Genomic DNA, 22,597 nt, shown 5'->3' with positions numbered 1-22,597 from the left:
GATTGTGCTTGTATTTTTGCAGATGTAGAGATCCCAGAAAGCTCTGAGGACTATGTAAAACTTACTGAAAATGCACTCAGAAATATCTCTGGTAGGCATCAAAAAAGCCTAAGCATAGCCCGACCCAGATAAACCAACCCATACCTGTAACAGTGTCCTCTTAGCTCATCTGCTGTACTTCTCACAGCTCACAAGATAGATATTTTCTCACATGACAGCACTACCATGTTAATGCAGAACGTTCCTGCTTTACTACCATTCGTAAAGGTCTTGTTTCTTCAGTGCACCCAGCAGAAGTGGAAAGAGTTTTTAAAAGCTGGCTAGGGTGCAATACCTTTTAGCTAAATTACTGACTAACTAGATGTAGCTAATCAGTTTTTTACTCAAATTGGTACGGGCTCCTTGGTGTCCAGACTCCAGTATTGTAGCAGAGGGATTCAAAATAAGAGATTCTTATAAGAGGGTCCCAACCCTTGGTTTTCCTCTGGGAAGAGGCTGGTTTCGTAAGGGATGAGAGAGCATCTGCAACTGTTAAAAAAAAAATGTTGTTTTTTAACATCTCCTCCTACATAAACCAATGGAGATCAGGCATATTCCAGAATTGACTTGATCTCTAGGAAGAAATCACAAGTTTGCCATGTTTTAGAAGCATTGCCTGCTAGACCTGGTGAACGTAACTATAACACCATCGCTTGGTATTTACATACTGCTTTTGATTCTCAGAAGTAGTATAGAAATAGAATCCTCAAGGTACACCAAGATTCCGCTCTATTAGCTTTAGGGGAAATGCCACAATGTCAACTGCAAAAAGAAGTGAGAGAGAAAAATTGAACTTTAAAATAAAAACTGAGGGGAGGGGCACAGGTACTTAGTCCTGAGTGATTGCCAGGTCTGAGAAGTAGCGATGTCACAAAAAATGTCACTGAGAGGCTGGTATAAAGCCCACTGAGAATTTAGTCTTCCAGAGGGATCAAGAATTATTTAGGGGAAAGAATCTCTTCAAAACAAGTTGCAGGCCTCTTTGCACCTATGGAAGCTTTGCTACTGTTCTCAATGCAAGCACATTCATCAGTATAACCATCTGTGCTCTGGAAAGTTGCTAACACGGTAACATGTAATCAGTTACAAATTTGCTTTGTCATTTCCCAACACATGTTCTATTGCAGCCACCTTTTCATGCTGCCTAACCTTGTTAATAATCCTTATATTTTTCCTTGGCTATAAAGCAAAGGCTTTGAAAAATCTCAAAGCAGTAGTCACATCTTTTGTAATTTTGCCACAGGAGAACCAGGTGCCTTGGAAACACACATCCGTCAGCTGGACAAGGCCTTAGACACTAGTCGTTTCCAAATACAGCAAACAGAAAACATCATTCGCAGCAAAACACCCACCGGACCGGAACTAGATTCCAGTTACAAAGGATATGTGAGTACAAGGTGTATCGCCACCTAGTGACTGGATTTAAAATAACGGTTCTTGTGGCAGGGCACTATATTTAGGGTACAAGTGCCAATAAGTGAACATAGAATACCCATTGAAAAAATGGCTCCTGCAATGCAACAGCTTATTAGGTATAAAGCTATTACTGCCTCTCAGCCCCGATCACACACAAGTATTGTTATTTTGAGGTTATGTAATTATTTGTGAGTTTATAATACCATGAGATTGTAGGAACATAACTCCAGTCAGTTCATTTTCCAATTAAATTTGTGTAGATATCCCAGAGTAATTTCACACACATCCATTTATCCCTCAAATGAGATCATCCTTGTTTTTTTAAAAAAAAACTTCTTTATTTCTTAAGATCAGAATTTTATAGACTAATGCATGATATTTGTTTTAATGACACATTATAAACATACATCACATTACACATGTTGTATATGGGAATCAGTGATAAAAAGTTTGATGAGAAAACTTTGTAGAATAAACTTCAACAAACAACATTGTAAGCCCCTAGTTTTAATTTGGTCCTGCCTTTGCACAGCGGCTGAGCTTGATGACTTCTCGAAGTCCCTTTCAGCCCTACATTTCTATGATTCTATGACATTCATGTCAGAATGAAACAGATTTTATGAGTGGATACACCATAATTTTTCCACTCTTGTGTAACTTTCTTTCACTCCCCATGTCTCCCATTATCATCTTCTTTCCAGCTCCTAGGGCAGATGTCCCCAAACTGTGGATTGCACCACCACCCCTCCCCTGCAAGGGGGCGCGGAGAAACCTTCAAGGGGGTGCGGCAGGGCCCAGGCCAGCCCCCATGGGTGCAGTGAGGGAGCATCATCCAGCACTCCCCACCCCAGCTCTGCTCTGGTCCCACCCGCAGTCATGTCCCCGCAGCCAGTCCTGTGCCTAGCTCCGTCCCCAGCCTCAGTGCAGCTCCGCTCCTGGCCCTGCCCCCAGCCTCAGCTGCTGGCCATGGCTCCATTCATGGCCCAGAGTCAAGGCTGGGGGCAGGGCTGGGAGCAGAGCTGTACCTGGGCAAGGGCCCAGCTGCCAGCCTAGGCCTTGGCCCCTTTACCCCGTCCGCGTCCGTTTCTCCCACCTACCTGAGCCATGGCCCTGCTCCCAGCCATGGCTTGGGGGGCACGGACAAGGGTAAGGTGGGGACATGACCCTCAAAAGTTTGGGCACCACTGTCCTAGGGTCTTAGTGTTTATAGAAAAAATGTCACCTGAAGACATCCATTCTTTGATTCTGGCACTACCCTGACACAGTGGCACTGAATTATTTATGTTAATGGAGTTTGAGCCTCAACTCTACATTTAATCCCTTAAATCTCACATGTATAATTCTTTGTGTGTGTGTGTGTGTGTGTGTGTGGATCAATGCAAAAATGATACAAATAATATCAAGAGACACAACATCTCATTGAGATTGTATTGGCCAGTGTATCTTATGGCTTTTGAAACCGAAAGATACACTCACAACTGGCAGATCATTAAAACAATAGGCTGCTTCCCATTCTGTCATGTGAAGACCCATTTTCAGAATGTTTTTGAAAATTCCTTTGTATTTAGCCTTTTAGCTCTGGAGTTATTCTACCATGGCATAGACTGATGAGAACTATTTTTAATTTTTTTAAACAGATGAAGCTACTGGGTGAGTGCAGTGGCAGCATAGACTCAGTAAAAAGGCTTGGTTACAAACTGAAAGAGGAAGAGGAGAAGCTCTCTGGATTTATAAGCCTGAACAGTACTGAAACACAAACAGCTGGTATGTAGTGCTGAATCCTTCCATGGGAAACAAATGTGAAATGAGCAGCAATATGTATAGTATTGTCAGAGTAAGCGCTTGGGATTATGCAGGAAAGTAGGAATTTGCTTCAGATTGACCAAGCTTGTGCTACTCCATGCGTGTATGTATGTATGATTGTTTCCACAGTCAGTTTATTTATTAATCAGTTCTTTGTATCGACCGGGCATAAGCATCAAACACATGTGCACATTTTAAGTAACTCGTCACATTATGTCTATCCCTAAACACTTGAGCAAATCACTCTAGATGCTGTACATACTAGTTAGATACCTTCTGATAGGAAAAAAAGTGTTTTAAACTTGAGATTACAAAATACCCTTTGTGCCATTTTAATCACTGGTCTAAATTACTTTTACATTTTCAGCAAAATGAATATTGTAGTCTGCCCCTCTCTTAACCACATGCACATGGGGTGAATGAATGACTGTGGAAAACACCCTTTATTTATTTCCATGTAACATAGATGTTTGTCTTATACACTGGCAGTAATTGAAACATATTTATTGAAGGACAAACATTTTTATTGAAAAGGTCCAAGTATGTGTGCAGATAGCAGTAATTATATGTGCAGATGGCTAGTTAAATATATAAATGGCCATCTGCAAGTGCAAAATCCTTATTGCACACACAGTCATTCATTATATGAATGAAACAGCTTTATCCATGGGGCTAGGGCTTCAGGAGAGAAAAAAGGCACTCCTGAGTTCTAATCCTGGCTTTGGCATGGATTTGCTATGTAGCCTTGAGTAAGCCATTTAGTCTCTTGCCTCAGTGTCCCCAACTGTAAAAGGGGGGTAATAATACAATTGCCTACCTCTCGGGGCTGTTGTGAAGATTAACTAATGTCTGCAAAGAGCTTTGTAAACATAAGTGCTATAATATAGATAGGTATAAGTGTGCGTGCAAATATAGATGGATAGTTTTATTTTCTGACACCCTTGTATATCACACAGTGGGCTAAATATTTAATTGCATAAAGCCATAGAAGTGAGAGTTGAAAACTTTTTAGATCAGCTGGTCCATCTTTTGCTATGTAAAGCCACATACTCAGTGTTGTCTAAAGTTAAAGTTGTGTGTGATAATGTTTTGTTTAGGCTGATGTATACTGAGTAAACATGGATGTAATTGTGCATATTATGAATATGCCTTTGTTTTTATTGTATTATGTCTCTGCTTTGGCAGGTGTGATCGATCGCTGGGAGTTAATCCAGGCCCAAGCTCTAAGCAAGGAACTGAGAATGAAACAGAACCTTCAGCAGTGGCAGCAGTTCAACTCTGACCTGAACAACGTTTGGGTTTGGTTAGTGGAGACTGAAGAGGAGCTAGAGAAACTCTGTCATCTTGATCTCAGCACTGACATACAAACCATTGAGCTCCGAATTAAAAAACTGAAAGTAAGGTTTTATCTCCATTTTCCGTCCGTTGCCTCAGTAATGGCCTACCATGCAACATGTGAATTGGACTCCATTCATGAGATACAGTTGCTATTTGGTATTCACTTTCTGCATTCCCTGCACAGGAGAATGTGACTAACGATTGGGGTGAGGAACTGGAAAAATGGCTTGAGAAATCACTTATTTGCAGAAAAATAAACCACCACCATTTTCCTGAAATTCCAAATAAATGTTGGAAACCTTTTTATATGCAAGCTACATTTCCAGAATTGCAGAAGTCAGCTGAATTAATGAAGCTTAGAAAAGGCCAAATTAAATCAATTAAAATCTGTCCTACCCTAGCTCATGGCAAAAACCAGCTGTTTTTAAAAGAAATGGTACGCTCCTATTTTTCTGTTAGTTACAATCTCTTCTTTCTCTGGGTCCTGACATTGTGCCCTCCTAGGGGTCCTAAGCTGGGTGAACTGTGCTACCATTCTCCCAACCCAGCTTCAGCTGCTAGATCAAGTGTCTCCTACCCTGGGCGAGAACGACGTCAGAGCCACTGTGAAGGCAGCAGGTTCAGCACCTGGAGTATTGGGGGAGAGGGAGAGTGCTGTTTTCAGTGACCCCTCTAGTCAATTCAGGGGCTGCATTAATGTGTTTTAGATGGAATCCAGTCCAGCTGCTCTCATTGATATGAAAGTCACTGTGATATGGGGCATTATTAGGACCTGGGGAAGAGGCTGTAAACTAGGGAGAAAATGGACTCTTCCATAAGAATCCTCTTCTTCTCCTTTAAAATAAAAGAATAATATGGACAGTGATCTCAAGATGATAAACATAAAAAAGCCAACATAATTTTCAATATAACTGTGAGGCAGAAGCTTTAGTGTTGTCAAGCATTTGTCAGGAGCTACACCACAATTTTCCCCTGTATCTCATATTTGCTCCAGCCTTTGCATAAATAGGCTTCCTTTCAGACATTCGAAACACAAGCCAGTTCTTCTGATCTTTAAAATTCAGCCATGACAACAGGGTTTTAAATCTTAAAAGTTTAACTGACTTATACTAAGTTTTATTGTGAACATAAAATAGTGGATGTTAGAGTGAACATTTGCAGTATTACCACAGATATTTCCTGTCCTAAGTAAAAAGAGAACCTGGTAAGATAAAAGACACTTGCATTACCGTACAGCAAATAATTGCTCTTTAATGGCAACCACTACACTTGATTCTTCTAAAAGTCTGTAGCACACTTACTATAAATTAAGTTTTGGGTGTTTTTCACTCCATTCTCCTGTCATCCAGGAGTTGCAGAAAGCTGTTGATAACCGCAAAGCTATCATCCTGTCCATCAACCTGTGCAGCTCCGAATTCACTCAATCTGATAGCGAAGAAAGCAAGAAGCTGCAGGAGCGCCTATCTCAGATGAACATGCACTGGGAACGTGTATGCAGTATGATTGAAGAATGGCGTTGCTCACTGCAGGATGCGCTAATGCAGTGTCAGGTCTGTATTGGTATGCAGGGTCTCGTTCCCTTCTTGGACATAATGAGGAATTCTAGAGCTGATGGGATTCATTTTAAATAATCAGCTTACACTCATACACATATCAGAGATATAATTTTCTTCACAGCTTCCTAATCTGAAAGATCAAACCTAATGCTGCCCACATATGCAAACTAAAATGCAGTTTGTGAAGGCTGGCTCTTGAAAGATCTCTGTGCGTTACCTGAAGCATGTGTTCTAAGTCCATGTTCCAGGTGTTCTAAACTGAAGTAAAGTTAAAAGATGATTCTCCACAACCATATTCTGTATGCTAGCATTCACACCTAAGCAAAGCAAATGCAAAGTGGGTATAAATCATTACCAGAGCAGAACAGTATTCATGCAGTGGCAGGGGTATCAGACCCATCGAGTATTTGCAATAATACTGTAATATAGTATACTAATATAGGCTTGTAATCTATAGTAATATAAGAATATAGCCAGTCAAATCTGTTGTGGGAAATAGCAATGTGGCAGAAAACCTCAGCATAATTCAGGGTTCTCTTAAGCGCTCTCATGTCTCTTGTAGGATTTCCATGAAATGAGCCACGGTTTGCTACTTTGGTTGGAGAACATTGATAGAAGAAAAAATGAGATCTTGCCTATTAATCCAAACCAAGACTTGAACACTCTACAGGATCATCACAGACTTCTAATGGTAGGATCATAAATGCCTGGAATGTTTAAAGCCTTCAAAAAAAATTGACAAGCAGAGAGAAGGTAGTTTTGGAGGTTAGTGATTGGTCTGTGAGGTATACAGTATACTTAACCATGTGGTACTAAGCAGGTCCGGGATTCTCTTTAGTATGGGTAGAGGGAGTAGTGAAATTGGTGGTTAAAAACATTTGGTTTAACATACAAAGCATCGGTCTAATTACCTTATTGGCTGTTGGTTTGTTTTTTTCAGTTTGGGGTTGTTATTTTGGAAAGGCTATTTTTAATTGCAACTTGCTGGGCTAGACGGGAACTCTAAAAAAAAGTCTACTGCTCATGATATGAGGTTTAGAAGAAATTGCCAGGCATTTATCACCTTTCTTCATTATAGCCTGCCAGGATTTTAGGGCTAGTGGAGCTTTTTTCAGTGAGTCTATTGTGATTGTCTTGGAAACCGAAGTCACTGCCATCTGTCTGTTTTATTGTTTTTGTGGAAGTTCTAGCATTCTCTTTCGCATGTTTCATAATATTTAAGTAGAAAATGTGATTCTTTGGCTTTGCAATAGCAAATCAGACGCGAGTTGCTAGAGTCTCAGCTGAAAGTGGTGTCACTCCAAGATATGTCCTGCCAACTGCTGGTCAATGCTGAAGGCAAGGACTGCCTGGAAGCTAAAGAGAAGGTCCATGTCATTGGAAACAGACTCAAGCTCCTACTGAAAGAGGTCACACATCACATCAAGGACCTAGAGAAAATCTTAGACATTTCAAGCAGTCAGCTGGTAAATCGTCCTATTGTGTTCTCTCCTTTACCACTCATTGAGGGCTAATTTTGTAATCACACTGACCTTTTTCAGGTGATCAGCTGTAAAATACACCACTGACCCTTATTTTGTTGCTTGGGACTGTGATGCCTGTCTAAGTGGTATGAACCCATTATGAAATGTCCTTCGTAATTTCTACTGTCCAATACTTTCCTGTCTCTGAGACAGCAATTCATAAATTCCAAGGCCAGACAGGACCACTGTGGTCATCTTGTCTGACCTCCTGTGTTCCATAGGCCAGAGAACATTCCTGCCCCCCCGTAAAAAAAAAAAAAAACATTGCTGGAGCAAATCTTTTAGAAGAACACCCTATCTTGCTTTACAATTGCCAGTGATAGTAAATCCAGCATGACCCTGGGTAAACTGTTCCAGTCGTTGAATTATCCTCACTGTTAAAAATTGGCACCTTATTTCCTGTCTGAATTTTTCTGGGTTCAACTTCCAGCCTTGGCTGCCTACTTTGCTGCCACTGATTCAGTCAACTGGCAAAGTACATGGGGTAGCTACTGTAGCTGCAGTATCTGAACCTGTGGCATGTACATTATTTCCACAGAGTAAACAGCATCTACTTTCCTATTGGCAAACCAATGAAAAAGCTTGAAATAAATTCTCTAGTGTGCTAACAAAGACCCTGTTCGTTTGTGTTTTCTTAGCTTTGGAAGTGTACTCCATAGCAGCACAAGTTATCTTGCAGATGAGAGTGTGGGCAAGGGGAATGTTATGCTTGTGTCTTCATTGTACATGCCCCAGTCAGATAGAAGACTTTAACACTCTCCATTGTTCTCAGTCCCTCCTCTTGTAGTCCTCAAAACCTGAATTAGTACAAAGTATGAAAAATGTGATCTGTTTTCAGTCTGGCCAGTGTGTCTGTCTGTCTGTCTGTCTGTCTCTCTCTGTATAAAACGATGTCTGGGATTCCAGTGGGAATTTTCACTGAGTACACAGCACCTCTTTACCTTCTAAAAACCAATAAAGAGCCGTCGTTTTCTTGGTACTGCCTTTGCCTTACCTTGGGCAGTTAAATGTTATTTCTGGCAGCGTATTCATTTGCCTGTCTTTCTCTTCAGATCCTAATGTGTAATTTATAGTGATTTAATCCTACAGATTTGTGTAAATTTAAACCTCCCTTTGTCATAGTTCAAGGATCAGTAGTGCAAAGCACTTCTCTAAAACCAAGGATTTAATCCCCTTTTTCTGAGTGTGGTTTCCTTGGCAGATTACTTATGTTCTTCTAATCTCTTATGATTCTGAACTTTAGGATTTGTCTTCATGGTCCTCAGCTGATGAACTGGACACTTCAGGATCCCTCAGTCCTGTATCTGGAAGAAGCACACCAAGCAGACAGAGAACGGTAATTTCATGCCAGATACATTCTATCACCTCTTGGGCGGGAGCACCAGATATTTACAGTAGCTGGAGTCAGCTGAGAGGTCTACACCTTCTCCCTGATAGGAAAGAAAAGGGCACAAACCAAGAATTCCCCTCAAACAAAGCTGCTTCCCCAACCCTGCTGCATCTCTCTCCCTGCATGAAATCAGAATTAGAAAATGCTCTGTATAAAATCTGGGCTCAAAGTGTGGATGGAGTTTTGTGGTATGGCACACACACTCTCTTGTATTCTGTTCAAGCAATGGCAGCATCCCAAGGTCTGGTCTTGTCCCAGCACAGTTGCAGCCAATCCCTCTGCTTTCTACCTGGCATCCTCTGCAGAGCTACTTTGTCAAGAACCTCAATAAAACTTTCTTTTCATGATCAATTAAAACTGTAGCTGGAGCCAGAATTTTATTGAGACTCTGGATGAGAGGCTGCATAGAAAGTTTATAAGGTATTGGCAGGAACACTGGAACAGAACCTGATCAATGGTTGTGTCAACAGCTCTAATGATGCATGTTGTCACCACTAGAACACAATACAAGAAATGCACCATGCCATGCTGCACTCTACTTCTCCACACTTTGATCCCTGTATGGAACTGGAATTTTTGTCTTTCTTTACAGTTCTTTTGGTTGATTTATTTTAATTATTATTCAGTTTTCCTTAGTTCTTAACTATCAGTTTTTCATTTGCACTTTTTATAAAACATCTGAGTTCTGTCCTGATGAACTTTGTGGTCTCTTGAAATTGATTTTGCTACATTCACTAGTTTGCTTCAGATCCGAGTTTGAGAATGTAAAGGAATACTGGCTTTTCAAAAAGGTTGAGAACAACATGAAACATGATAATTTTATTTCTGGAGTCATTAATTTCACATTTTATTAGCTACTTTTTACAAAATTACTAATAAAAGTCATGATACCATAAACTAGAAGATTCCTGCACACTGCAGAAAGTGATAAAGTAATTTACTATAGCAAACTTTGGCTAAAGAATTGGTAGAAATGTAGTATGCCTCATATTAACCTTTTAATCTGTATTTGTTCATGTCTAATACAATACTGTGGTTTACATACATTATTTTCTTCATTTTTGTCCATAATGTACAGTGTAAGATGCAAGACTCCTGAGGGCCTCCCTTTTTGCATCTGTAATTTTGAAACAAAAATTGATGTCTCTTAGAATTCTAATGCCAAGCACATCACCAGTACTATATTTGTAATAATAATTGCCTAACATCCAGAGACTTTAAGCTTGTTAACCGTCTAAGCTACATTAATTGTGCTAGGAAATAATTGCCAGTGCAGTAATGCACCCACAGTTATTTGGCCCTCAAAATTATGGGTGGAAAGAGGAAAGCCAGACTTTTTAAAGGTGACTTTTGGAATATAATTTTTAATTAGCCACAATTAAATATAAATACACTTAAGTGTATCCCTTTCAATAAGACGAATTAATTCTTATCTCATGTAACAAATTACTTGAGCTAAAAAGTTTTAACTCTTTTTTTTTTTTTGTACCAAGCCTAGTATGTATCATTTTAATGATTAAAACATTCTGTCAAGTTCCTTTTGTCTGTTCAAAGCATTTTCATATTCCACTGGGAGCAGAAGAAAAGCCAGTTTCCTTGGTTCATGGGTATTGGTCACTTCATTTGATTTTATGTTTCCTTTGCTGCACTTTTAATTTGATTTCATCAGTAGCTTGTCTTTATTTGCCTGGACTGAACATTCTTCTTTCTTTACCCCCTGTTCATTGCAAACAGCCACGAGGCAAATGTAGTGTGTCTCAGCCTGGACCCTCTGTCAGCAGTCCACATAGCAGGTACCTTATTCTCCTGGTTTCCACACTCTGCTCTAGAATTCCAAGAGGATGATGGAAATTGCCCATGATGTACATTAAGTGTGTCTCCACACTTAATCTGTCAAAGGGACAGGAATTAACCATTTCAAGTGCAAAGTTCCTTTGTAAGCAGGATTCAGTTATTACAACCAAAATATCTGTAAATAGAAATATTGGGTCATTCTTGAATATACAGCTTTTGCTTCCCATTAGCATCATTTAAATTTATTTTATTTATTTGATCACATGGGTGTTTGTTTACATTCATAATATTGCTTGTTACATTAAGACCTGATCAGCAGATACACCATGAGGTTCATGGCAAAGACTTTTTATCATCCTCTTTATTTCTAGATATTAAATTAAAGCAGGTATTAGACCAATACAATATTTTAGAATTTGTAAAACCCACAAATCTGGAGAAAACACACTAACATCCTCTCTTTTTTTTTTAAATTTTTGTTAATATTTTGTTCAGTTTGTGGGTTTTCAGTTCTCATCATTCAGAATGAAAAGTCAGAATTTGAGAATTTTCATCCTAAAAATTGGTAGCATCTTTTCTCTCTGCAATCATAGAACTTCTTTGCAGATAAAACACACTGACATTAATGTGACACTTGACAAGTGCTTGCATCCATGTATCACTCTAGGAGCAGTGCTGCCCCATTTCTGGATGAACACTAGAGAGCAGACTTGCAGCTGCAGCTTTTTGCTTTCCACCTTGTCTCCAGCAATCTGTCATCTCTGCGGCTAACAGTGCTTCTGCATTCTCTGTTGTTGGTGTGATGTGTGTGTCCCTTCACTCTTTCGCTGATCAGATCACTTCGCCCTATCGAATAAACAATTTTTTTTTAAAAAAGCAAAACAAACATGTAAACAGTATAAGGTACAGGCCCTTGTCCCATTCCAGCATCTAGTGAGTGGCAACAAGAATTTAAAATTATGCGGCGGGGATGGGGAGTAGAGGGGGTGAAAATATATATGGAACTGTAATCAAACTTACACTTTCTGTGTCATCTATGTAGTAAAATTGAAATTCATTAAAATAGTTCCTGTTCAAATGCAAGACATTTTAGGTTTGAAGCCAGGCCAAAATAGATTTATACAGTGATTGAGCAATGGTCAGGAATTCAAAAAAACCTTGAATGAACTTTGTACTTGATGACTTTTATTCCATAAAGACAAACCAGGCTTTTGTTCAACAATGGAATAGCGTGAAATATTGGTGCGGGGGAGGAGCAAAAACTGCTAGAATTTAGAACTAGTCAATATCCAAATTATTTGCCATGTTTAAATGTGTGTAGAGATTCATTTCAAAGTAGCAGCCATGTTTGTCGGTATCTGCAAAAAGAACAGGAGTACTTGTGGCACTTTAGAGACTAGCAGATTTATTAGAGCATAAGCTTTTGTGGGCTACAGCCCACTTCATCGGATGCATAGAATGGAACATAAGTAAGAAGATAGATATATACATACAGAGAAGGTGGAAGTTGCTATACAAACTGTAAGAAGCTAATTAATTAAGATGAGCTATTATCAGCAAGAAAAAAAAACTTTTGTAGTGATAATCAAGATGGCCCATTCAGACAGCTGACAAGAAGGTGTGAGGATACTTAATTTAGGGAAATAGATTCGATATGTGTAATGACCCAGCCACTCCCAGTCTCTGTTCAAACCCAAGTTAATGGTATCTAGTTTGCATATTAATTCAAGCTCAGCAGTTTCTCGTTGGAGTCTGTTTTTGAAGCTTTCTGTTGCAAAATTGCCACCCTTAAATCTTTTACGGAGTGGCCAGAGAGGTTGAAGTGTTCTCCTACTGGTTTTTGAATGTGATGATTCCTGATGTCAGATTTGTGTCAATTTATTCTTTTGCGTAGAAACTGTCCGGTTTGGCCAGTGTACATGGCAGAGGGGCATTGCTGGCACATGATGGCATATATCACATTGGTAGATGTGCAGGTGAATGAGCCCCTGATGGTGTGGCTAATGTGATTAGGTCCTATGATGGTGTCACTTGAATAAATATGTGGACAGAGTTGGCATCGGGCTTTGTTGCAAGGATAGGTTCCTGGGTTAGTGTTTTTGTTGTGTGGTTGCTGGAGAGTATTTGCTTCAGGTTGGGGGGGCTGTCTGTAAGCGAGGACTGGCCCGTCTCCCAAGATCTGTGAGAGTGAGGGATCATTTTTCAGGAGAGGTTGTAAATCTTTGATGATGCGCTGGGGAGGTTTTAGTTGGGGGCTGAAGGTGACGGCTAGTGGCGTTATTTTCTTTGTTGGGCCTGTCCTGTAGTAGGTGACTTCTGGGTACTCTTCTGGCTCTGTCAATCTGTTTTTTCACTTCAGCAGATGGGTATTGTAGTTGTAAGAACACTTGATAGAGATCTTGTAGGTGTATGTCTCTGTCTGAGGGATTGGAGCAAATGCAGTTGTATTGTAGAGCTTGGCTGTAGACAATGGATCGTGTGGTGTGTCCTGGATGGAAGCTGGAGGCATATAGGTAAGTATAGCAGTTAGTAGGTTTCCGGTATAGGGTGGTGGTGATGTGACCATCGCTTATTAGCACAGTAGTGTCCAGGAAATGGACCGCTTGTGTGGATTGGTCTAGGCAGAGGTTGATGGTGGCATGGAAATAGTTGAAATCATGGTGGAATTCCTCAAGGGCTTCTTTTCCATGGGTCCACATGATGAAGATGTCATCAATGTAGCGCAAGTAGAGTAGGGGCATTAGGGGCCAAGAGCTAAGGAAGCATTGTTCTAAGTCAGCCATAAAAATGTTGGCATACTGTGCGGCCACGCGGGTACCCATAGCAGTGCCGCTGATTTGAAGGTATACATTGTCCCCAAATGTGAAATAGTTGTGGGTGAGGATAAAGTCACAAAGTTCAGTCACCAGGTTTGCCGTGACATTCTCAGGGATACCATTCCTGACGGCTTGTAGTCCCTCTTTGTGTGGAATGTTGATGTAGAGGGCTTCTACATCCATAGTGGCCAGGAGGGTGTTTTCTGGAAGATCACCGATGGATTGTAGTTTCCTCAGGAAGTCAGTGGTGTCTCGAAGGTAGCTGGGAGTGCTGGTAACGTAGGGCCTGAGGAGAGAGTCCACATAGCCAGACAATCCTGCTATTAGGGTGCCAATGCCTGAGATGATGGGGCGTCCAGGATTTCCAGGTTTATGGATCTTGGGTAGCAAATAGAATACCCCAGGGTTCTAGGCATGTGTCCGCACAGATCTGTTCCTGTGCTTTTTCAGGGAGTTTCTTGAGAAGATGATGTAGTTTCTTTTGGTAATCCTCAATGGGATCAGAGGATAATGGCCTGTAGAATGTGGAGTTGAGCTGCCTAGCGGCCTCTTGTTCATATTACAACCTATTCATGATGATGACAGCACCTCCTTTGTCAGCCTTTTTGATTATGATGTCAGAGTTGTTCCTGAGGCTGTTGATGGCATTGTGTTCCGCACGGCTGAGGTTATGGGGCAAGTGATGCTGCTTTTCCACAATTTCAGCCTGGGGAAGTCGGCGGAAGCACTTTATGTAGAAGTCCAGTCTGTTGTTTCGACCTTCAGGAGGAGTCCACGCAGAATCCTTCTTATTGTAGTATTGATAGGAAGGATTCTGTGGGTTAGTATGTGGTTCAGAGGTGTGTTGGAAATATTCTTTGAGTCGGAGATGTCGAAAGTAGGATTCTAGGTCACCGGAGAACTGTATCATGTTCGTGGGCCTGGAGTGACAAAAGAAGAGGCCCCGAGATAGGATAGACTCTTCTGCCGGGCTAAGAGTACAGCTGGAAAGATTAATAATATTGTTGGGTGAGTTAAGGGAACTACTGTTGTGGTTTCTTGTGGCATGTAGCAGTTTAGATAGTTTAGTGTCCTTTTTCCTTTGTAGAGAAACAAAGTTTGTGTTGTAAATGGCTTGTCTAGTTTTTGTAAAATCTATCCATGAGGAATTTTGTGTGGAAGGTTGTTTTTTTTTATGAGAGTATCCAGTTTTGAGAGCTCATTCTTAATCTTACCCTGTTTGCTGTATAGATGTTGATCAGGTGGTTTCACAGTTTCTTTGAGAGTGTGTGACACAATCTCTCAGCATAGTCTGTGTGATATGTAGATTGTAATGGATGTTTTACCTTTTAGTCCTTTTGGTATGATGTCCATCTGTTTGCATTTGGAAGGGAAGATGATGTCTGTCTGTATCTGTACGAGTTTTTTCATGAAGTTGATGGATTTCTGTTCCATACGGCTAAATTCAGTGCCAGACAGTCTCTACGCAAAAGAATAAACCGACACAAATCTGACATCAGGAATCATCACATTCAAAAACCGGTAGAAGACCACTTCAACCTCTCTGGCCACTCCCTAAAAGATTTAAGGGTGGCAATTTTGCAACAGAAAACCTTCAAAAACAGACTTCAGTGAGAAACTGCTGAGCTTGAATTAATATGCAAACTAGATTCCATTAACTTGGGTTTGAATAGAGACTGGGAGTGGCTGGGTCATTACAAATATTGAATCTATTTCCCTAAGTTAAGTATCCTCACACCTTCTTGTCAACTGTTTAAATGGACCATCTTGATTATCACTACAAAAGTTTTTTTCTCCTGTTGATGATAGCTCATCTTAATTAATTAGCCTCTTACAGTTTGTATGGCAACTTCCACCTTCTCTATATCTTCTTACTATATGTTCATTTCTATGCATCCGATGAAGTGGGCTGTAGCCCACCAAAGCTTATGCTCTAATAAATTTGTTAGTTGCTAAGGTGCCACAAGTACTTCTGTTCTTTTTATAGAGATTCAGTTCATGACTTTGTAGCTGTACCAGTTCACAATCAAAATCCAAGTGATGTATGGTAGGTAGAACATTTAGTCTTCCAATGCTTCCAAGAAAGTAGATTGCTTGGTTGAAAAAAACAGTAAAATAACATACAGAATAAGTGTTGTATACTTATACATGTGACCCCAGTTCTCTGTTCTTCTCTCAAATGGAGATTCAGGGAGAATTTTTCTACCTCCAGTCAGTATAAGGCTTGGCATTCTGTTTCTTATAGAAGGGGGTTGGGGGGGATCGGAAACTTAATCTATGACCATTAACAGCTACGCATAGGTCTTTTATGAACCGATCTGAAGAACAAAGTTTAAATCAGGCCGATAAGCATGCTTGCACTAGCAACACTGAAGTAAAGGAGTATGTTGTGTCTGCTCCTCTGCTCCCCTCTACATGCCCAGCCACACGCACACCCCTTTGGGAAGGCTTCTGTGTTGTAGGGGTGAGCGACTGGCCCAGCGTGTGTCCTAGTAGCGCTTTGCAGCTTTGGGATCAGCCCACATTCTAATAGTGGCATCTGTGCGGCACCTCTCAGATCAGCTCTGTTCAGCACTGTATATTAACACATCTCATAGCTGTTCAACACAATATTCAATTTGTCATTCAGACAAGCGTGGAATACAAATGAGTTACTACTGAATAGGAAACTTAATCAAATGCGCAAGCCAGACAGGTTGTGGTTGATGTGTAATGTGGTTTTAACTGATAAAGCAGTACAAGCTGTCACTGTGTTCTTTAATATTTTGACATGCCTCTGATCAGAGTACTTTGTGTTTGATCTTGCACTGGATCAGCAAACCCTAATAGACTACAGTGTAAGGGAGAACCAAAGACAAATTAGAAATGTTTATCCCATAGGATTTTGCAATGGAAAGTTACTTACTTTAAAAATTTGAGGGTCAGCGGGGTTTTATATTAAGCTTGATGACATTCTTCCTTTCCATTATCATAACAAATAGGTTAACATATTTACTTTATCCAGTTGATTTGTCACATAACCCATATCTATTTACCAAGATATCCTCCCAAATCTCCACAATTACATTGTGGCATGAATCTGTTTTGCGAGGCAGTACCAGCTGTTGCATGCTAATTAGGAGAAGCAAATGCCAAAAGTGCATTTTCCCCTAACAGAGCTTTCAGAAAATGTACACCTGGACCAATGCCTGCAGATTTTTTGAAGTGATTAAAATGTTAAAAAGACAAAAATAATTGTGCAATTTGCATCAGTGCGTTTACATTGTCTCTCTTGGGCAGGTTTATTCAAGTTCTGGCGCCACTGATTCAGTCCCCACTTCCTAACACCACCACCCGCTTCCATCCCGAATCAAAGAGCAACTTTATAAACTCACCTTTAATTCTTGAACCAAACCAGGCCACAGGATTCTTACTGGTTTCAACTGCATAATAGCAGGCAGTGTAGTGTACTGAATAGACCTGGAGATTTGGGCTCAGATCTCCATGGTTCTGTTCCCAGTTCTGCCACTCACTCTGACTTTGGGTTTGTCAGTTAAACTGCCTGTTTAACCACCTGTAAAATGGATATATTAATCTTCTTTACAATGTAAACTAGCTAACTTTGGGGGAAGGAGGGAGGCAGAGTAGCCAATGTAGAACACGCAGTAGCAAAGAACAGCTAATTTAGCTGCATACTGAGCAGTAAGGTGAAGAGATACACAGGAGCCGAAATGAGAATTCCCCCTTCTCCTCTGGTAACCGTGCATGATAATTTAACTTCTGCCTACCAGCTAAGCTTTTCAGGAGAGACAAGAGTAGAGGACAAGTTCTCCAGACTTCGCAAACTCCGTGGGCGAGGAATTCGACTGCTTTTTGTAGCCTAAGGTCAAGTCATCAGAGTTCTTGTGTAGATGACTTGGTTTGACATTAGGAAACATGCAGTTGGTCAGATTTGCAGTTGCGCCTTCCACAATATCTAGTCACTAGTATCTGTTTAAGGGAGTAAAGAACAATTGTGAAGTGGTCTGACTGCAGTCCAAACTGAGCAGCTGTCAATGTGACAAACGGCAGAGCAGTCTGAAAGAGAAGGCAGGGAATGCATGGGCAAGAAAAACAAACTACGCTTTCCCCCAAAGTTATATATTGTAATAGCATTTGGGCCCAATCCCCACCCACTGAAATTGATAGGAAGTTTTCCATTTACTTCAATAGCGCAGCAGGTCTTTGGTTGCAGATGTTACCATTTAATCACCCCTTTCCACCCTCATTAAACACTTTGAGCTGCGTATCCAGTTTTCCATCACTATTAATTTGTCCATTATGGTATGAGTAAGTGTGATAAACAGCAGCTGTGTCGCCAAAGGAATATAGCACTTGAACATTTTAAAACAGACCCTTTGAAGTAGTTTCCTACAGAGGCAAATGTTTCATTATTCACGTCTTGGATCATTTCATACAGTATTAGCCCATTAATGTTTACAGCCCTGCTCTACTACTACTATATTTCAGAGCACTTTTCCAATAACAGCATTAATTCTTCAGAGAATTAACTAGGCTCTTCATCGAGAGCCTCCATACACTTTCCACCACCACCTTTTACTTTTCATGGTTTTATGTTTTTCAAGAAATACAGAAACAAAATCGGTGATGGTGCATTTCTGCTACCATAGTCTTGAGAAGAGGGGAAAATTACTAGTTGATGAACAAGCCCACTCCTTTGATCTGTCTCTTGGAAATTCCCTTGGAGACCCTCTTGGTAGCCCCAGAGACATTTTCAGGTGACGTTCAGGTCACTGGGTAACTATTAAAAAAAAAGACTCTACTTTTCACATCATGATCATTAACTCCAATGACAAGTGGACACTACAAAATGTGGCACCTGTTGATGAGTTGTAAGCAATAGTTTTTATGCAAAAAGCCACGTAAGTATGTAAACTCTGCAGTGAAATGCTTGGAAGATAATTAAGCACTCCATGTTCCTTTTGTTCTTACCTCAGCCCATTAACTCTCTGTTTTGGCATTCTTAGACAGTGGAAGGCCTGGTCTAATTGAACTTTAATATGGAATGCTCTGATGCTGTTAAATGTGCCATGTCCTTTCATTGCGTTCTATATAATATATGATCTTACATGATGCAAGAATAAGCAGCTTTCCATTCTGGCTCCAATGCTGTGGATTTAAGCAATGTGTAATCTTTTGTTTTGATCTTGACCTCTTGACCTAATCATCCCAGTAAGTTAATCATTTAGTGGGCCCGAATATTCAGCTCTCCATTAGTCAACTAAACATAACCAAAAGCTGCCTGGCTTCATTTTAAGTCTTCAGCCTGGGAAGACATCTGCAGATAAGTGAGCTAGTAACAACAAATGATGTCCTCCAGTAAAATATTAATAATTCGAGAACTAGTTACTTCAGTGATCCAGAAGGTACAGGAAAGGGTATAATTTCGTGGCTATGTAACCAAAATTGTCATCAAGACAAATGTAATTCTGACGATGGCGTCTTGTTTTCCTTTGTGCTGTTTTACATACGTCTTTCCACCTCCTTAACCTCAGTACACCATTGTGTTCTCACTGAACTGTAATCAAACTGCTGTGAGACTTCCATATCAGATAGGTTTCAGAGTGGTAGCCATGTTAGTCTGTATCAGCAAAAATGAGGAGTCCTTTCCTCATTGATTTTTCCATATCAGATAGACACTTGATAATAAAGAGAACTGAAACAAGATTGAAGTATGCTGCAGTATTAGGAGATAGCTTGAGAACCGTTAAATTCCTCTGCATTTTAGTACTTGCCAAAACACAGTACCTTTCCATGCCACCTAAATAGTGTACCTAAATCATTCTGTTTGGGTTTCTTAACCTTCAGGCTATCTTTTATCAACCCATCTAACTGCTAAGAAGCCTTTTGGTTGGTCACACATGTAGTAGGTTTCTGACAGGTTGGGTCAAGAGGACAAAATGGGAAGGTTTGTGCAGAGGAGCTGGAACAATTTTTATAGTGGGGGTGCTGAGAGCCATTAAACCAAACTGTAAATCCTGAATATTATGGAAACCGCTTCAAGTAACGGGGTGCGGGAGCACCTCTAGTTCCAGCAATTATGGGTTTGTATCAAAATGGAATTCAAATTGTATCCAGTACTAGAAAGAAGAACTTCCGTGTTACAGAAAAAGCTAAAAATTTCAGTCAGAATTCTCAAATGTGGGTACCTAAAATTAGGCATCTAAATTGATAACCTGATTTTTGTTTTTCAGGGGTGCTGAGCTCCCACATATCCCATTGATTAAAAAATTGCTATGGATTTAGATGCTTAACTTCAGGTGTACAGGTCAGGAAATGTTGACCTCAAGGCCTACCTCCCCATCAGATATTGAGAGTAGGCTGTGACTACCATGCTAGTAATACGTTTTCATAGAAAGACAGCAAGGAAATAAGTTACACAGAAAGGGTAAGAAGTCCATTCAAGTTCAGTTACTTTAACTCCTGATTCAGTGCAAAATGAAGCTATGCTGTACTCTGTGGAGACTGAGATCCCTCTAATCCAACACTGGCATATTATTGCTCTGGTTGCATGACTCATCATGATACTTCCTAAAAGGAAATGCAGTTGACACTTAAAGCAATGGATGGTTTCCCTTCTAGACTGTGTGTAGATATTGATTGAGTCAGCAGCTGACATGATAGAATATATTTTGTCTTGTCTAGAGAGTACAATCCATTCATTTTTTCTCATGGAAAAGTATAGAATTTGTATTGACATTAAAATGAATGCTCTGGGAAGAGTTGTTATATTCCAGAAAGCAGTGTCCATTTTGGTAAGACTTCTGTTTATCCTGTATTGATTTCTTTTCTCAGGTCCATAAGAGGTGGCTCAGATTCCTCCCATTCTGAGACACTGGCAGCTCAGCAGCACCCGTCCTTCTTCCTGAGAGTCCTCAGAGCTGCTCTACCACTACAGCTTCTTCTGCTGCTCTTGATTGGTCTTGCCTGCCTTGTACCAATGACTGAGGAGGATTACAGCTGTACCCTATCGAATAATTTTGCCCGGTCCTTCCACCCCATGTTAAGATATACTAATGGCCCTCCTCCTTTATGAAGGAGTAGAACGGCTATTAAAGTTGGAGAAGCATGTCAGGAAATAGGCCTGTTTCAAATGTTAATGCACTCAACGTGGCAGCTTTATCTATCTATTGTAGCCAATGTTCCCATATCATTCTGCTGGCACTAAATTAATAATGTATCCGTACCAAAATGTGTAATGCATTACGTGAGTAATATCCTTTCAAAACTCACATCCCTGGCACTAAGAAGGCTATGAAATAAGTGAGGGAATTTTCTTTCTCTCCAACATTCTGGATCTTCTGGCCACTTTATATCTGGGTCACTGCCCTGTGCTGTGCATAGCCCAAGGACTTTATACTGTCAAGAGAACCTTTTCTCTGAATGAGTTATTAGCTGATCTTTGTTAAATATACTATCAGTATCTTACAGTATTCAAATGAACCAGTGCTAAGGACATTTAAAAGACTTTGTAACATACATTTTTAAAGAGCTTGTATGGCAATGTACTATTTTTCCTTGTTTTTTGTTTTGGGCATGGTGTTCTAACCTTTTCTTTGGATGCACAGGCTGTAAATCTGAAAGGCACTTTTTTAAGGTTTAAACAAATGGATGTAATAAATAAGATCCTGGAAGGTTTTATGAGAAAAAAAATATTGAATATCAAGTATAAAAAGGAACCTATTTATGTATGTACAGTTTGCTAAGCCAAGTTTTGTTGGTAATGATTTATTTGCATTTATCATAGATACCATACAATATTTTGTCTACGTGCTTTTTAATGACAATTATAGAAACCTGTAAGTTTAGAATGAGAAATGTATGGTAAAAACAATTATAAGACGATGTATATGCTGCAATTATCAAAGAAAAAACGTAAAATAAAAGGAAATGCTGTAATAATGAATTGTAGAAGGAATCTGTGGGAATGGGAAGATCTTGCAAAATTGCTGCAGAACCGTATGAGATATGGGAAAGTGTACGGTTGTAGAATCAGTGATGAATATAAAAGCCTGCTTAATTATGAATTAACATTTGGAAACTCCAGATTTTTCTAATCTTTCTTACAGTCCATGTTTCCCAAACTGTTAGTTTTATATGTATATACGCTGCTTCCCATACTTCAGTTATTATTATTACCAGTCAACATTGAAGAAGACTGTTTTTTGTGAGTTGAAAACATTTAAATCTTCTCCGTAGCAGCTTGATATAGACTGACATTAAGACTGATATTTATGCTTGACCAATAGCTGAAGTATTGTCATGGAATATACCCAACACACAAGCATAAATAGCAGAAAAACAGAACAAAATGAAAACTCATAAATTTCTGAGAAACATTACAGCAAACTCACTCTCTGATCAGCGGCAGGCACTTCACATAGCTTATGAGTCATAACTTAACCAAAACAAAATTCTTTTCAAGTTTGAGAAATTGCAGAGTGTTGCCCTAAAGTTATCTCTGGTTTAATAAGTTTTTCTGTTTTTTTTTAAAAAAAAGCCATTACGCATACTGTATATTTTCCCATTAATTTTAGGAACAAATGTTTTCATTTAAAGAGCGAATAGACTGGAGTGTGTAAGCAGAAAGAAAGAAGTCCTGTTTTTGCTGAGCCTGGACAAAACAAAACTACTTGCATTATTGATGCTTCTTGAGATTGCCTTTCTGGGTAGCAATGGTTTGAATTGAGACTGATTAGAACTGAGCTATTGAGGCCATTAAAATTATCACCAGTAGGCATTTGAGTTAACATGTGGGGCAGTTCATAAATCTCACAGCAATTATTCCAGATTCTTGGGCAGATGTCACTGAATTGGATACAGTGGATTAAGGTTTCTTTTCAGCCATACGGATTAGAGAGCTTTTATAAAAGGAAAGCTGAG

At 39.8% G+C, this 22,597-nt stretch overlaps 1 protein-coding gene across 12 annotated transcripts in view; it reads left to right on the top strand.

Moving 5' to 3' along the window:
* Positions 1-21,616, top strand: part of SYNE1 (spectrin repeat containing nuclear envelope protein 1) — a 501,907-nt gene extending 480,291 nt beyond the window's left edge. For 11 of the 12 annotated variants that reach the window (XM_073337684.2, XM_073337695.2, XM_073337685.2 and 8 more), the window contains 9 exons: positions 1,283-1,425; positions 3,093-3,219; positions 4,444-4,655; positions 5,946-6,146; positions 6,715-6,843; positions 7,406-7,618; positions 8,919-9,011; positions 10,800-10,858; positions 20,510-21,616. In XM_073337684.2, coding sequence (XP_073193785.2) covers positions 1,283-1,425; positions 3,093-3,219; positions 4,444-4,655; positions 5,946-6,146; positions 6,715-6,843; positions 7,406-7,618; positions 8,919-9,011; positions 10,800-10,858; positions 20,510-20,750 — 1,418 coding nt within the window. In that variant the 3' untranslated portion in view covers positions 20,751-21,616. The remainder of the gene's footprint in view (positions 1-1,282; positions 1,426-3,092; positions 3,220-4,443; positions 4,656-5,945; positions 6,147-6,714; positions 6,844-7,405; positions 7,619-8,918; positions 9,012-10,799; positions 10,859-20,509) is intronic. The other variant, XM_073337689.2, reaches the window with a different exon arrangement.
* Positions 21,617-22,597: the final 981 nt, after the last annotated feature.

Source organism: Lepidochelys kempii, chromosome 3, assembly GCF_965140285.1.
Source record: "Lepidochelys kempii isolate rLepKem1 chromosome 3, rLepKem1.hap1, whole genome shotgun sequence".
Classification (NCBI taxonomy): domain Eukaryota; kingdom Metazoa; phylum Chordata; order Testudines; family Cheloniidae; genus Lepidochelys; species Lepidochelys kempii.
The sequence above is the reverse complement of the archived record's forward strand: the minus strand, read 5'-3'. Positions and strand labels throughout refer to the sequence as shown.